This window comes from Amblyomma americanum, chromosome 8 (assembly GCF_052857255.1).
Source record: "Amblyomma americanum isolate KBUSLIRL-KWMA chromosome 8, ASM5285725v1, whole genome shotgun sequence".
Classification (NCBI taxonomy): Eukaryota; Metazoa; Arthropoda; class Arachnida; order Ixodida; family Ixodidae; genus Amblyomma; species Amblyomma americanum.
This window is the reverse complement of record NC_135504.1, coordinates 7,264,614-7,280,743: the sequence shown is the minus strand read 5'-3', so window position 1 is coordinate 7,280,743 and position 16,130 is coordinate 7,264,614. Positions and strand designations below refer to the sequence as shown.

The following is a 16,130-nucleotide window of genomic DNA, read 5'->3' as shown; positions in this document are numbered from 1 at the left end:
TGAGTAGGCACGATGTGACGATTTTTTTTCCGTTCTGTTATTTTTTTTCGCTTCGTTCCTTGTCACTGAATGGCTCCCCGCACCCGCAAACGCTGTGCTTGAGCCAAAAGGGAACAGGACGCACAGAATGTGGCACCACCTGAGCGAGTCCCAGAAAATAAAAAAGAAATCTAAACGAAAAATTTCACTATTCATGCCGTACTGAGCAAGAACAGGTAATGATGTCTATATAATGTGATGGTTATCTCGCTTGACGTACACTGCCCACGCATCTCACCCACGACAACGTCTGAGCATGCGCGCATTCTTGATTTTTTTTTTCGTGTTTGGAATACACCCACACGAGAACGCATTATTTCGGACATAAAGAGAGAAAGACATTAATTTTAGGTTCACACAAGCGCCCTCTACCGCTGCCTGAGGCTCTAGTCTTGTTGTTTTGCATCCTTTGTATGTCAAGGTACGTCTTGTTTCTTTTACTCGATAGGCACAAAGAGAGGCGCACTCAGCTTGCACCCTCGAAAAATGAAACGTTGATGGAAGTATTTACACCACGTGAAAGGCGGCACTATTCAATGTTCCCTGATACTTTTCTTACCAGCATGCCAGTAAAAGCGCTGCAGGCAGTGTAATAGGGCCTAGGCTATGTAATAGGGAGTTTATGGCTCCATTAACGCTTCAAATCTTTTTCGGGGCGAGGCAATTCACTGTCTACAACTTTCGAGATCGTTTTCAGCGCAGAAGCTGTGCTACTGTACCCTCCACGAAAATCTGGCGTCACGGTGAAGTGAAGCCTCGTGCTCTACGCCTAGGCAATGAATTGTTAAGACACAAATGTGGGAATGAGATACCGATGGACGAGGGCAATAATCCTTTCGCGGGACTCGTGTCGGCGATACTCTCACTCGAGACCCTGACGCAGCACCGATAGCAAGGGCGATACGAGGGAAAGCAGCTGCGCACGTGACCAACTGACGTCTGGCGGCGCTCGTGTCAGCGATAACGTCGATCTAGAGACGCGGCCACGCAGAGGTCCAATCAAAGTCCTTACAGCTTGAGCGGCAGAGGTTCCTCTGCCGCTCAAGCTCTAAGGACTTTGATTGCTTGCGGAAGTATGTCTGTTCGCTTCCGAGAACTGCGCGCCTGCGTGCTTTGCCATTCGCTGTTTAACGCGCTCCCGGCTCTTAGCTCTCGTTCCCAGGGCCGAGCTCCAAGATTCCAGCGAGGAAGTATGTCAGACACCGGCGAGGACCCAGAGACGGTAAGGCGTGCTTGTCACGCCTAGCAGCAAAGGTAACGCAGGCAAGGACAGCGTGAGGCTCAACTGATATGAGGGCCAGCACCAGATGATGCAGCTACACGAGCTCGGCCAGCAAAAACAACAACGTGTCCGCGACTAACGTCAACGAGAAGCAGATGCAATAAAGCAAAATCTCCGCTGTTTACGCACGTTCCATGGACCAGACTGTCAGACCAACCGGCCAATTTTTTTCCTGTAGGTGTCCGTGCTCTAAGTTGCTCTGTTCTAGGTATCCAAAAAAGGATCTGAACAATGACTTTTAACCGGTGCTGTACATGACGAAAACGGGATGAACTAAAAAGCGCTGACAAAGGACGTAAGTTTTGTGAGCTCCATGGACTAGCCAAGATAGGCATTGTCACGGAGATGTATAGTTGCTTTCATAGCATATGACCAGTAGATTCCCTCAGCAATGCGATGCGGCTCCTGAATCTCGCGCATAGATGAATCGTTGGACACACTGCCGAAATGCTGTGTGCTTATAGCATATGTATCAAGCCTGCTCTTTGCGTTTGCACTAAAAGTGCGGGGCTATATGCAAAACACAATGCATGTATCAACAAAGCTCCCCCCCCCCCCCCCCCACTAAAACAAAAAAAAATTGTTCTACCATATAGATTATGAAAAACTTATTTTTCAATACAACGGAGTGTCTAGGATTTGCCTGGAGCAAAACAAATATGTCATTTTTTTAATTCAATCAGTTTCACAAAAAACTCGCAATATAACACGGTGGTCGCAGACTGTCTTCTGAAACACAGAACGCATAGATTGGCTCGTAGAGGCTCCATGATTTTTGTTATATACTGTGGCGAGGCGCACTCCATTGTCCTTTTATCTTTAGTTAGAGATCATCGCTCAGTCGTACTATTAGGCTTGCTGTCTTTATTCGAGGGGAAAATCTAAACCATTCAAATCTTTAGCATTACTTGGAGAAAAGTGTCAGACTGATTTGCAAATGCGATACATGCGTTCTGTGAACAGGGCGACATAGCGCTCTTGACATCAGAATCTTTCGCATGAGAAGTCGCAGGGCGTTCTGTGGACTGACTGACCTGAAACCTGTACAGAGTGCTGTCGTCCCTGATGGCGAATGTCTTGGCATTGTCGCTGACTGGAAAGAAGTAGCCGTACTGGCAGAGCAGATTAGCCAGGTGCAGGGCCTCGGCTGCCACGGGATCTGCGTATACGTGTAGCTGCGATTGCTCACCCCTTTTGCTGGCGCCGCCCACGGAGCAAGATACACGGCAGTGCCGCCTCCTGCAGTGAGGTGCGCATGGTAATATTGCCTCCGGATGCAATCTACAGATGGAGCCACGGTTTGAAGCTCCATAGAGTGACAGCAAAAATTTTCAGAGTACCCTGATTTTTCTCTCCCGCACCCCTATTCGTGGCTACCTATGTCTGACGTTCACAGCACTGCAATCACATCCATGGTTCCCTGTGTATCTACCTTCTCAATGTCATTATTCTTAGTGATAAATTAAACTTCTGACTAGTTGAAAAAGCTAACTTCGGAGATGCCGTGAACAGACACTCAGAATAAACAGGGAAACAATAATTTTCGGGACTCGTGTAAGCAACGCCTTGGGCCTCTATGCGGTCGACACTCTGCTAGCGCGTAGCGGTGCTAGATGAACCTCATCAAATTCATTCATGAGAAGTGTAATCCTTGATACCCTAAAGCGGTCTCATTTTCTTATTTCTCGCTGTCGTTTGAACTTTTACTCAATGCAGCTGTCGTGTGGCCTGTCAAGCACTTGACGCGCTGTTATTTTTTAAATATGTATCACCAACTCGCTCGCCTTGCTATCATGTAGCGTTATAATTTAGCAGCGCAAAAAAAAAAAACGAAGACAAGATTGCTCTTGTTTGGAGAGTGAACTTGTTTCAGTGATTAGAAGGCGACACTAAAATTTTGTGCCCACGAATTGTGAATAGGGAACTGCAATATATCCCGGTAAAGGGAGCAAAGAAACGATGAGGTAAGCGGACCGAGAGAGTATGGTACAACTCAAGTGGTGTTACATGACCGAGTAGGTAATGTAACGAGCCAAATGCAGTTCTAGATAAAGGAGTAAGCGCTGCTGTGTATCTTGCTCCATGGTGCTACTTGCTGATGCAGCGATCGCCGTCAGGCCTCTTACTCTGGTCTTCAATGTCCAGGTTGTCTGTGAGCCACTCGACGACGTCGTAGCCTGTGGAGATGAAAAGGGTAGCTTCAAGAACTTCGTTTTTACTCGTTTATAGACTGCAAATTGTTATTAGAAGCACAGTTTGATGCATTCGGGATCAAAAACGTCGGAGAGAAAAAGTGGAATTACGGATACTGGCTGACTGAGCGCAAAATCAGATTATGAACAAAGCGCACCACCTTTTCTTAAGGGCAGTACACGTTGCAGTGCAACACCTCAGTACTGGATACTGCGACAGATAGCAGACAGAGATTAAGCATAATTCAGGGACGAAGCGAAATTGTTACTGAAGGCCGAGTTACTAAAAGCTGAGGAGTCCAATAAAGTCACTCGTCCCATCAGTGAACCATAGACCGCTGTACTTGCTGGTTAGAAGAAACATCCTGGTTAGCTTAGATCAAGGACAGATGTGCGCTAGATAGCGGCCTTTTTCATCACATTGAAGACCTCCAACAGTTTCTGACGCAATGCCACATCCCTGCTGTTCTGTGCAAATTAGAGGAGCGCACTTTAAGGATTCCTGTCGACAAACGTAGTGGGCGGCATTTGCATGAAAATATCGACGGCGGCTCTGCCATGGAGCTCTGCACTTCTGCTAGAGCATAGCGATTGCGATGTGCACTGTAATTTTTTAGCAATATCAACTTTTTCTCTCTTTATCACTCCGTTGTACTGATAACGTACACGACATGTGTTTCAGTATTAAGTGCGTCTGTATTAAAACCAGGTTTACCTCGGCTGCTTTAGACAGCTACAGATACTCGGAAAGACAAGAGGAAAGCTCGTGAAGTAATGGATGTAATCCAAGGTGACCTTCATACATGGTGAACTAGCATCACCCTTTTTTGATTTAGCGATAAACTTTTTATCCTGCTCTGTACAATACAGGCTATTTTAGAACGTGTTGCCAGTTGGACTGTCACATATAGTGAGGTTGCTTTTCAGAAGTCTGACCATACCCAACCATTCTGGACAAAAGCATTTTTGAACTGGAAAGAGTTTATGAACACTACTTTTTTATATATATTGTAACATTCAACAATAACAACTAAGATATTCGAAGATGTCCCGTCGGCAGGCTTGGGTTTTTTTTACGCTTAACGTTTTTGCTATCGTCAAAAATGTTCATCCCTGGTTTTATATGGGAGTCCTAACTGCTCGATGCATACGATGAAAAAACTTTAAAGGAAAACTTTTGCTACACATCGAAAGAATAAACAGTTGCCTTCAAATAACAGTACCTTACAATATGCCATTATTCAAAATTTTTGTCCAAGAATTTTGGAAATGGTTCACACTAGCGTCGATCATCAAATACAAGCCAGTGAAGATAATTTCAAAACGCTTCACATAGGAGATGCTAACTGGCAAAGAGCAGTCAAGTAAGGCTTTGCTGTGGACTATGCAAGCCACTTCAGAACGTAGTGGCAGTTAGACTGTCACCTCTGTGATCATGATGACTTTTTATGGCGTAAGGGCAGCTGTGACCAAATGGCGCCATGGCACAAAGTAGTTGCCTTTGCTCAATGTGGGGTTGAAGAACCATTTCCCAATAATTTCACCCTAAATAAGCCGAGCAACGGGCAGAGGAAAGCTTGGACCCATTGTATCACCGATGGGTACCCGGCGGCACTGGGGATGGAACCCCGCACCTGCCGCATGCGGGACTGTCAGCTCTAATGAGGTTTCTTTTCAGGGATGTGGTGTTCACACGATTGTCCGTTATCAAATACGAACTGGAAGAGCAGGCTTCTAAACGCTTCTCAAGGGAGACGTGAACTGCCACGAGGCGGGTAAGCAGCTCACCGAGGAAAGCGCTGGGAATGGAGGTGAGGAAGAGCTTCTGGCTGCGCACCGGCACGCCGGTGTCCGGGTGCTGCATCTCTCGCACGAGCGCCTCCATCTTGGCCAGCACGGGCTCCTTGCAGCAGGACTCGTCCGGGGGCTCCTTGCCCTCCATGGGCGGCGCGCTCAGGCGGCGCGGCGGCGGCGACGACGGCGGCTAGCCCCCCGCCGCCCGCTGCCCATGCCCTGTGCCCACGAGGCCTGCACGGACGACACCGACTTCAGCACGCGCTGCGAGGCAGGCACCGTCGCTCGAGAGTAGAGTGCATGCTTACAATTCATCCGACATATTTGTGGGCACGGTCTTCGTGTGGTAGTACAGCGCGCTTTCTCCGAACTTTCACAAGGTGCCGAATACATGATCAACATAAAAGAAACTGTCATCTTTATAAACTGAAACCAACCACCGAAATAGGTTCTCGCTGTAGTCATGCTACTATTGACAGGAAAAAATGATAAGACCAAGCAGGTGACTACAATGTTTGATAGCAGAATAGCTGAGCAATTCTGCCTGAAACGGCTGAGGACAGTCAACCTTGTTTGCAATGCTTAACGCCTGACAACAGAGATAACTTTTACGGCAATGACAGGTTTCGAGAAATCAAATTTTAAGCCTTTTTTTCGTGGGCCAGTCACTTTATCTGTCGATGCTGTTCACAGAACACGCAGAATGTGAACCCGTGAACAACAACCTTCCAGCAGTCTGCGATCGATGACTCGGAGAAACGAAAAAAAAAGTCAAAGAATATCAAACGATTGTCGAGGCAGAGGATGCGTTAGCATTAGTGTTCCCCGTTTGATTCTAGCGGATGGCGCGATCTGGTTCGTGAATCACCGTGTGACACGCCGCATCCCCTCTCCACTCGCCCGATTCAATCCAGTCATGAAACTGTGCCACGATGCACCCTCGCCACTCATGCCCATCCGTCGAGGCTAACTAGCAGCCACAGTTTTCCTGTCGCCACTAGTCGCCTCCCACGGATCAGGCCTCTTCCCCATCTCCACTTCCCGCGGCCCTCTCTCTTCCTCCATTCTGCTTTTCCCTCGCCTTTCCCTACCTACACTTTGCCAAAATGAAAACATCGTTAGAAACAATAGCGCTGGAGAACTTTCAGCATAACTGATTTCCTCCCCTATACAACCTTCAAGAACGCAGCCAAAGTTTTGTTGATTGCTTGATGCGCAATATTCGGCGAAGTTGGATGGCGCCGCCGTCAATCATTAGGACAGGATGATCACTATATTCGAACTTTCTGTTTGGATGAATGGAACAGTTTTAGCTTTTCGCACTTAAATACGCTGGTTCCCAAGCGGACTCCTGTTGAATACCTGTATTTTACAGAATTCTAGACAGTAGCGGTTTGGCCTCGCATACAAAATTCGTTATGCTCTTCTCTGCTTGAAGACACTCTCTTAAGCCTGAAATGCGTCAGCCTCTTCATCGGCAGCTGCTAATGCGGCCTGCAAGTTTTCAAAAAGCACTGTCCTCTACCTCTATAAGTGCTTGAAAAAGACATGGCACCTCTCAATCACGACTCTGATTGATGTGACAGCCAAAGCTTAATGTTGCCTTAAAACCGGTCTCATGTCCAGCAATTCTGGACAAAGACATTTTTTAAACCGGAAAGAGCGTATGCATGGATTTTCTTCATATATTGTAGAATTTCACTACAACAATCAATATGTCTGCCGATCTCCCATAAGCAAACGTGCATTTTTTTGCTGTTAAAGTTTTTGCTATCGTCAGAAACGTTTCCCATTGGTTTTCTATGGAAGTCTTCACTGCTCGATGCGGGCGATGGAAAAACATTAAAAGATTTTGCTACGCGTCCAAGGAATGGACCATTGCGTTCAATGCTTCCAAAACAATAGCTTGCAATATTCCAGTATTCTAAAATTATTGTCCAAGAATGCTGGACATGTCAGCAATTCATGTCCTCCTGCACTCCTTTGGCCAGTGTGACGTCATTTTTAGCGACCACAATTCAAAATAGAGAGCACGTGCTCCCGACCTTGTGTTATGTGTGAATTTGACCACAACAAATGTCGAAAATCCCCAAATTATCATTTTTTGCAGTTGTGGCGTTGACAAGTATATGATATCGCTGTTTTCTTTCTTACACAATAATGCTATTCTGAAAACAACGTTCTAAGCAGCAGTGGTAGGTTCAAGACAACCATCGCTTGCGTAATATATAGGCCATCAATACATCAATTGTGCTCGCAGAAACATAAACAACCGAACAGAAAAACAAATTACTCTAAATCAATGACAAGACACGGATGAAACAAGTGCACTTCATATCATGATTCTCGTTGATATGCTATCGATTTGCAGCGCTGCAGCTACTTCATTTTCTCTTATAGCTGTACACATTTCTTTTTCTTTTTGGAGGACCCGACCAGAATAAACAAGGACACCAGAAATAACTTTCCCAACTCGAACCACACCCGCACCAAGACTTAAGTAGGGTTTCTTGAATTTTGATTATAGTTGGTCGTAGTGCGCATTTCAGTTATAATGTACTTTAAGCAGTTGATGAGTATAGTATAAATCTCCGTGTGAATGCTTTGAATAAATTGTGTTTTCACTTTTGTTTCGTTGTGTGCGTACCGGGTTGGTCAGAAGTTCCCAGGCCACAGGTTCTGCTTTTCAGCGGTATATAACAGAACTTAAGAGCTGGTAATGATACTTTTCCTGCCCTCTGGCGTGGTTGAGAGCTTAAATTGTGTCTTAACTGCCTGCTAATACTCCTCAAAAGCAGGCTTTGCGGCATAGAAAGTTTTTACGAACCTGTAAATACCATTTGTTGTGTCGGTAGGGGATCTAACCTTTTACATGGTACGGGTAATCTAAACTTTTGCGCCCAGCATGGTGAACATTTCGTTGACAGAGAGCATATCGAAGGTATTTTGCGTCACCTGCAAACTATATACTGCTTTGAATTTCGCTTTCGGAATCATGTCGTAAATTTTGCTGGCGAAGATGCTTCCGTTAATCCGAAATTATTTTCTGAGCTTGGGACAGGCACTTTTGAAGAAGCCTTTCCTTAGAAATAGAGATGCATCAGTCTCGTCAGATTATATATTGAGAACAATAATAAGCAGAAAAGAATCACGGCTCGCACGGCATGCATAGTGAAAACTGTGGGATGAACAGACGCCGAACACTGCCTGGTGCATGAGCGCGTGATGTATTCGGTCCTCACCTTTGACAAATATTTGGCGTTACTGGCGTTTGTCGGTTTTCGTCAGTTACAAATAACTCTGCTGCTTTGATATTTCTTTAGTGACCGCTAAAACCTAAGAATGCAATTGTAAGTCAGCCTTATTAGCGGGCGTCCGGACAGCTAACTTGCTGCTGCTGTCGTTGTTGCCCTTAATAGAAATGGCAGATACCGAGGGCGGGGAAATTGACAGGTTTTGGCCCGGTCCCATAGAAGAAATGGTTTTCCTTCAGCTGGTAAAGTCGTGAGATCAGAGGAGAGTTGGCTAAGTTTGACGAAGTAGAAGGTAAAGAAGCAGAAATGAATCTCCCAGTGGCATTGATCTCCCAGGGGTTTTCGATTCCATGGGGAAGGAGGAAGCGGCTGCGGACCGAGCGGCGGGCTGGAACGAGCTCCGAAGACCGTGCCTGACGTGTTCTTGCTGACGTGTTCTTGCTGGTGCTTGGCTTCGAGCTCAACTGTGGTTCCCTGGTGGTGCCTACGTGGTCATCTCTGGTGAGGCCGTTCTCTGTGGGGGATTTGGCCAGGTCTCAGGTTAGGTCTGTAGGCCAGGTTAATGTGCATTTGAGGGTGCGTTTGGCTTAGGTATGTCGCTGACCTCCCCGGGTGGAGGGACGGCAACCTGGTTTGCCAGCTTGCCCACCCAAAGCTTGCCGCTAGAAAATTTTCGTAAAAATGGAATTGACATCATCCCTGTGGCTTTCGTGCCGATCGGTGAGGGAACGATCAAGATGAAAAGCCCCAAGGTCCTTCAGCAGGAGCTAAGATCTCTCACTACCCACTACCTCCAGATCTCTGAGGTGCGACCGTTCGGCCGGAGAGGCATTGTTTGCAGGTCCGCTGACATTGATTGTGTCACAGACCTGCTCCAGTGCAAAATATTTCAGTCCTTAGCGGTTAAAGCCTTCATCCCGGAACAGCTCGCATGTTCCAAAGGTATTGTTCGTGGCGTGGACCCAGCATCTTCCCCGCAGGATATACTGAAGGAGTTTCAGGATGCAGGTGTGGGGGTTCTTTCTGTCTACCGGTGCAGTAGAGAATTCAATGGTGTGCGTGTTGCGACAGAGTCAGTTATCACTACGTTTGCTGGTTCCTCCTGTCCTTCTGAACTCAAGGTTTGGCCGATAGTGTATCGTGTGGACCCTCTGCAGCCCCGTCCTCTTCAGTGGAACAACTGTTGGCGTTTCGGTCACAGTGGTAAAGCGTGTAAGTCGGCGACCCGCTGCCGGGTTTGTGGAGAAGGGCATTCAGATGACAGCTGCGCCTCTGATCAGCCCCAGTGTTGCCTATGCAAGGGCAACCACTCAGCTGATGATGTCAACTGCTCGAAACGAGCCGACGAACAAAGCCTGCTCGATATCATTCAAGCGAAACGATGTTCGAGAGCAGATGCTTATGCACTTCTGGATCGGAGGGGTAATACATATGCCAGCCGTGCGCGAAGCTCTGTTGCTGATATACCGTCAAGTTTGACTACTTCAATAGTGTCCTCAGTAGAACAGGCTCTTTCTGTGGTGGTCGAGCGAATGCTGGGCAGTTTCACCGAGGCTCTATCTCAACTTGTTGCTGGCCAATCTCTGCCTACTGAATCACATGTTTCGGCGGCTACGCCGGCATCACTCCCGAGTGCTGCTAGTAAGAATCATTCCATGTCGCCTCCTACCGTGCCCCAAGTACCGCCTGCCAACAGCGCTCCTGACAGTGTCGCTCACGTAGATCCTTGTAGTATGGACGTTGAAATGCTCACCACTTCCCAGAAGCGTCGAGCTTCTTCCTCACCCTCGAAGTCAGCTGTTCCGCAAGTCAAAGCAAAGAAAGGACCCCCCAAATTAATTCCCCAGACTGATGTGCTGAAGGAGGCTGTTGATGCCTCTTTAACCAGTCGATAATCATGGCGGGTCTAAAAGTTATGCAGTGGAATTGTCGCTCCGTACTTTCTTCTTTACCGGATCTTGAATTACTTCTTCATAAACATAATCCAGATATTGTGATTTTACAAGAAACGTGGCTCTCACCACTTAAATCATTCACATTTAAAAAATTTCGTGTTTTCAGGGTAGATCGCGTTAATGGCAGGGGTGGTGGGTTAATAACTATGATCTCTACGAAAATATGTCACCGGGCATCAATCTCGCAGACAGTTATGCGCCCTGACTGTGAGTTGTTGGCGGTTGAAATCTCCCTTCCACAGTGCGCCAAAGTCACTATTGCTAACGTCTACTTCCCAATCGGTGTTCACAGGACAGACTGTTTGGACACCTTACTGAGCGGCGCAAACAGCACAGTCATCGCAGGAGATTTTAATTCGCACCACAGTGCCTGGGATAGTCGCTCTGACTCCTGCGGCCAGCTTCTGTGGTCCTGGATGTCAATGAATGCAGTGCGCTGCTGTAATTCCGGAGCAGTAACCTTTATGCGTGGAGGATCCCGTTCAATCATAGATTTAACATTAGCATCTCGTGGGGTTGGCGTATCTGCATGGTCAACTGAAGAATCAGGTACATCTAGTGACCACTTTCCAATAACCTTTTCTATTATATCCTCGCCTATCAGAAAAGGTGGTGCAACCATGAAATTTCTAAACCACATTATGTACAAAAAATTGATATCTGCCTCACTCCCCTCCATAGTTAGCTCAGGTCGAGCACAAAGAGCTCAGCGGACAATTACCTTTCTGCAAGATGCTGCTGAGAGTTCTGTATTCTCGGTGTGCACTACTGCTCCTGCCAGACAGCCGTCTCCTTGGTGGACGGAGGAGTGCGAGAAAGCTTATCGTCGTAGAAAAGCAGCCTGGAAAAGCCTTTCCTATAATCAGAGCCCAGCTAATTGGATAAATTATAAGTTCTTCTCTGCATGTTTCAAACGAACTGTTAAAAAGGCAAAGGAGGATTATAATCAAAATTTAAACACGTATCTCTCAAAACCCCAGAATAAGAAGGCTCTCTATAGATTCATGGCGCAGAATAACAGCTCTCCGGCCTCCAATCGCATAAGGTCAATGGTAATGTCTCCGCAGGAGGCTAAGCAAAACCTTGAACGCATCGCGCAGGGGCTGGCCTTACGTTTCCAGGTACAGAAAGCAGAACCTTTGCACACTCTCACCCCCAGCTCGGACTATCCTGAGGTCGACGTGTCGGAGCTCCTGCAAATTGTTTCCTCGATGCACTCTGCTGCTCCGGGATCTGACGGGATTACTGTGGGCATGTTAAAGATTTTAGCGCACGACTTTCCAACTCACCTTCTAGATATTGTAAATGCGTCATTGGAAACCTCTTGGATTCCTCACAGTTGGAAAATTGCGAAAATAATTTTACTTTTAAAAAATGCAGACAATGGATTTCAATTAGACAATATTCGGCCGATTGCTTTAACCTCAAATTTAGTAAAGCTAATAGAAAGAGTAGTACACAGTCGCCTCACAAAGCATGTTCATCATATTAACGGCCTCAGCCCCGCACAGATTGGCTTTCGTCGCGGTTGTTCCATATGGTCCGCGCATGTGGATCTCGAGAGCCGAATACGACTCTCAATGCGCCAGAGAGAAGTTTCGGCCTTGGTGACGCTTGACGTTGCGAAGGCCTATGACAGCGTGGAGCACACAGTCCTCATTAACAAGCTTGCTCAACTACAACCACCGCATTACCTCTACGCCTGGATTTGTGAATTTCTAAAAGATAGATTTTTCTTCTGTACAGACGGATCTTTTTGTTCTAATACCTATGGTCAATCAAGAGGTGTGCCGCAAGGCTCTGTTCTTTCTCCGCTGCTTTTCAACATATTAGTTCGGGACATCCCCATTCATCCTAACGTTACAGTTTATGTATACGCAGATGATATAGCTTTTTTCGCATCAGCAAATGATATTCATGTGCTCTACGGGTATTTGCAGGCATATCTGAATGCTCTTGAAGTCTGGTTGGACCAAATCAATTTATCACTTAATGTCAGCAAATGCGGCGTGCTGGTATTTCCACCCGACGCTCCTATGTACATCTCGCTAGCCTACCGCTCCACTCCAATTCCGCAGGTGGAGTCGGTTAAATACCTAGGTGTTACTTATGACCAAAATTTGGACTGGCGACACCATATTAAGAATAATGTTATTAAAGGGGAACGTGCACTGGGCCGTTTGACCCGAGTTGGCAATAAAAAGTTTGGCATGCGTCGTGACACGCTACTGTTGCTCTATAAGGCTTATATGAGACCGATTCTGGAATTTGGTTGCCCCTTGTTCTCTGGTAGCGCGAACTACAAGCTGCAGCCATTAGCCTTACTGGAAAGACGTGCCCTACGGCTATGCCTCGGGCTCCCAAAATCAGCTTCCAACGCTGTCCTTTATCTGGAAGCGCGTATCCCCAACCTCTATTCCCGCTTCCAACTTCTAACAGTGCGTACTTTCCTCAAGTCTTTTGACCCGGCCCCAGGCGTTAGTGTTCCAATTTTTGTATCCCAACCACACCTTTTTTTGACTAATCACTGGCCACGTTATCAGCTTCCGCAAGTTAGGTTCACGCAGAATCTGTTAGCTCCGCTTCAGGTTGATCTGATCTCCTTGCAACGAGTTGCTGACACGCAGGCTGATCCCGTCTTCTATTACGACTTTATTTTCCCGTCCCATGCGAAGCATATGCCCGCACATACCCTAAATGGTCTTCTTTCTGAACACCTACAGAATTTTCCACATCATACTGTTCTCTCCACTGATGCCTCCGGCAGCTGTGAGAAGGCGGCGATTGGCATATATTCGCAGGATCTAGATTGGAGCTACTCCGTTCGTATCCCTGATTATACTCCTATATTCTTCGCAGAGTTTTTGGCCATTGGTTTGGCTCTTCTCAAAATTCCCAGACATGTCGCACGGGTTCTTATTCTCACAGACTGCCTTTCAGTTATTGTCTCTCTCCAAAATTCGGAAAAATCTTTCTTGACTCGTTCACTTAGGTTTTTTGTTCCGAGCACAGTGCGCGAGATCCGTTTGGTCTGGGTACCTGGGCATTCAGGCCTCTATTTTAACGAGATGGCTGATTTATTGGCAAGGTCAGCTCTCAGCGCACCTGTAATATATCCCGTCCCTCACCTCATTCTGTTAGCAGCTTCACGTTTCCAGCGGTTCCAACATATTTCAGCCACTTTGAGTGATCCGTTGCTGAATGCCGTGGACTTTCAACACCTAAAGTACCCATGGAATATCCGGTGGTGTAAGTCAAGGCTTTGTGAAGTGTCCATGACGCTCCTGCGATGTACAATCCCTCACTTAAACTTGTACTTATGCAGGTGCGGGTTCGCTGCGACAAACCTTTGTGTATCATGTGGGCAAGTTGAATCAATCGATCATTTTCTCCTCTCTTGCCGGCGGTTCGCGGTTCAGAGAAAGCAATATCTCGAGGTTCCTCTTTCGAGACTAGGACTGCCTCTGTCTCTTACAGTTCTTCTATCGTTCGGTGCGAGTGCCAAGGGATTCCCGTTAAGCAGTGTATGCGGCTACCTTCACGATTACATAAGTGCAACTAATCGATTATCCTGTTAGCTATACACAAAATTCTTTCGCATGTCCAAAAAGGCTAGATTGATTCTATTCCGGATGACTCATACCTCTTGAATTCATTTTATTTTTCCCAATTTTTTTTTATCTTGATTCAGTCTTCTGACGTTTCCTTCCCCGCGCAAATGCTTCATTGGCATTCTACCCTATACCTTGGCCAATCCCCCCACGTGGGTATGTGCCATATTACTTGAGGAGAAGAAGAAGAAGAAGTGGCATTGATCGTTCGAGGCCCTGACAGTTTACAAACGTTGCTTCCAAACAAACGAATCTGCAAGTCTTCTACCTTTGGTATTATATATATTTTAGAGGTAACATTTTAAAATTAACTTTAGAACAGGGGTTATAGCAACATGTAAACGTAGCAGATATGAGGCGTAGAATGGCACGTAATATTTGCTGAAGGTCGCCACCTGAGACATGCTCAAAACTTCTTGTGACTGTCATGTGAAGCCTGCAAGCAAGCGGAAATACCATTCGTGGGAACAGAGTGCCTAGAGGCACAAGGGTTTAGATTTATAGTATACCGTGCTCTCGTTCTGATTGAAATCACTGTGCACAGAGGTTCCAAGGGATCGATTGTTTCGCTTCACCAAATAAAAATGTGTTCCATGAGCTCATATACAGGTTCACTAAACTATCGAGGTGAGGGCTAAAGTACACTATTGCTCGGCTTATGGGTCACAAATGGAAGTCTTGTCCGTGTGTGGCGAGTCACTCAAGGCTACTGTGTGTCAACATGTTGATGTTGCAAGCGCCTCTGGCCGACGAACATACCATTGCAAGACTGTCTCCTCAGGTCACCTTGTTTTGAAAAACGGGCCTAAAATTTCCAACTAAATCGCTATCGGCAACATATATCGTCAAGCCCCATTAATGTAAGTAACCGCCTGACAGACGTTGATTATAGGCTTGACGACACACAACGGCTTATTGCGCTATTCAACTTTGCGCGGCGGGCTTCTGTTAGCAATGTTGGACAATGAAAATCTGACTTCGAAATGTTCTAAAAGTGTGTTTTGAGTTGTCTTCGCGGGAAACCGGCGCTATGTTTTCCCCAAAATGTGGCGGGGTTGTACTGACAGCATTGGCAGTCTGCCCGTCGCTGCAGCTAACACTAGCCGGCGACTCGTACTGGCTTGAGGCAACAGGGTTGTGAAGTCAAACAGGTTTACAAGTTGATACCGTGTTGAATATACCTGATATAGAGGTATATGCGGCTTAGTTGCGCAGTGTTCGGTGAAAAAAGAAACAGTGTCGCATTGTTCGGTCATTTTTTTAAGCGAACGGAGACATGGGCCTGAAATGAGAGCACCTGCGCGGCCTCCTCGCTTCTTACGAGGCGACTGACTCCCTGACTGAGACTGTCATGCTGCCTGTGGCGTCGAACGAAACGCGTATGACACAAGAACGAGAGTTTTTTTTGGAACAGTCGCTGCCTTTGGAGACGTAGGATGGTTCAACAAGGCGTTCAGTTTCGCTAACACTCGTAAAGCAAGGCTTCGCTAGCCACCGGATGCTCAGCTCGCGCTCCCGTGTGTCGCGGGTCGCTGCCCCGTCGTCCAACACCGACGAGGCGCAGGCGCGACACGCTTCAAACACCGCCGAGCGGTACATCATCGCCAAGCGCCTCGAAGCAACAACCTTCTACTCTGACGAGTCAAGCCCGTCCTCGACGGCCGTCGCCGAAGCGCGGACATCTGGCGAGAGTCGCCGTCGCGGTGGTCACGCAGCGAAGGGGCAAAGAAGAAGTCAACCTCCGCCGCCAAGAACGTTCCCCCTCTCGCCACCGGGAAACTTGCTGCCTCTCGAGCGGCGACGAGCCTCAGAGCCAAATAAGATTCGGTCTGGTCCCCACGCGACACCCTGTCCCGTTTTTTACGCGATGAAAGGAGGAAGCCGGTCTACCCGTGAGTGTCGTGTGGGGGGCCAACTTATTCACTCACCGTGGCGGGGTTGAGCGGATCTGCTGCAGCCTCGACGTCGTCGGTGGCGGTAACCCTGCTGCGCCAACATCGATT

The 16,130-nt window shown here is 47.2% G+C and overlaps 1 protein-coding gene across 3 annotated transcripts in view; it reads right to left on the bottom strand.

The window, feature by feature from the left end:
* The window catches only part of LOC144100849 (regulator of G-protein signaling 7-like), a 47,375-nt gene extending 31,245 nt beyond the window's left edge, over window positions 1-16,130 (bottom strand). For 2 of the 3 annotated variants that reach the window (XM_077633737.1, XM_077633735.1), the window contains exons 1-4: window positions 16,056-16,130; window positions 5,302-5,541; window positions 3,448-3,498; window positions 2,356-2,480 (exon numbers count right to left, since the gene is read on the bottom strand). In XM_077633737.1, coding sequence (XP_077489863.1) covers window positions 2,356-2,480; window positions 3,448-3,498; window positions 5,302-5,455 — 330 coding nt within the window. In that variant the 5' untranslated portion in view covers window positions 5,456-5,541; window positions 16,056-16,130. The remainder of the gene's footprint in view (window positions 1-2,355; window positions 2,481-3,447; window positions 3,499-5,301; window positions 5,542-16,055) is intronic. The other variant, XM_077633736.1, reaches the window with a different exon arrangement.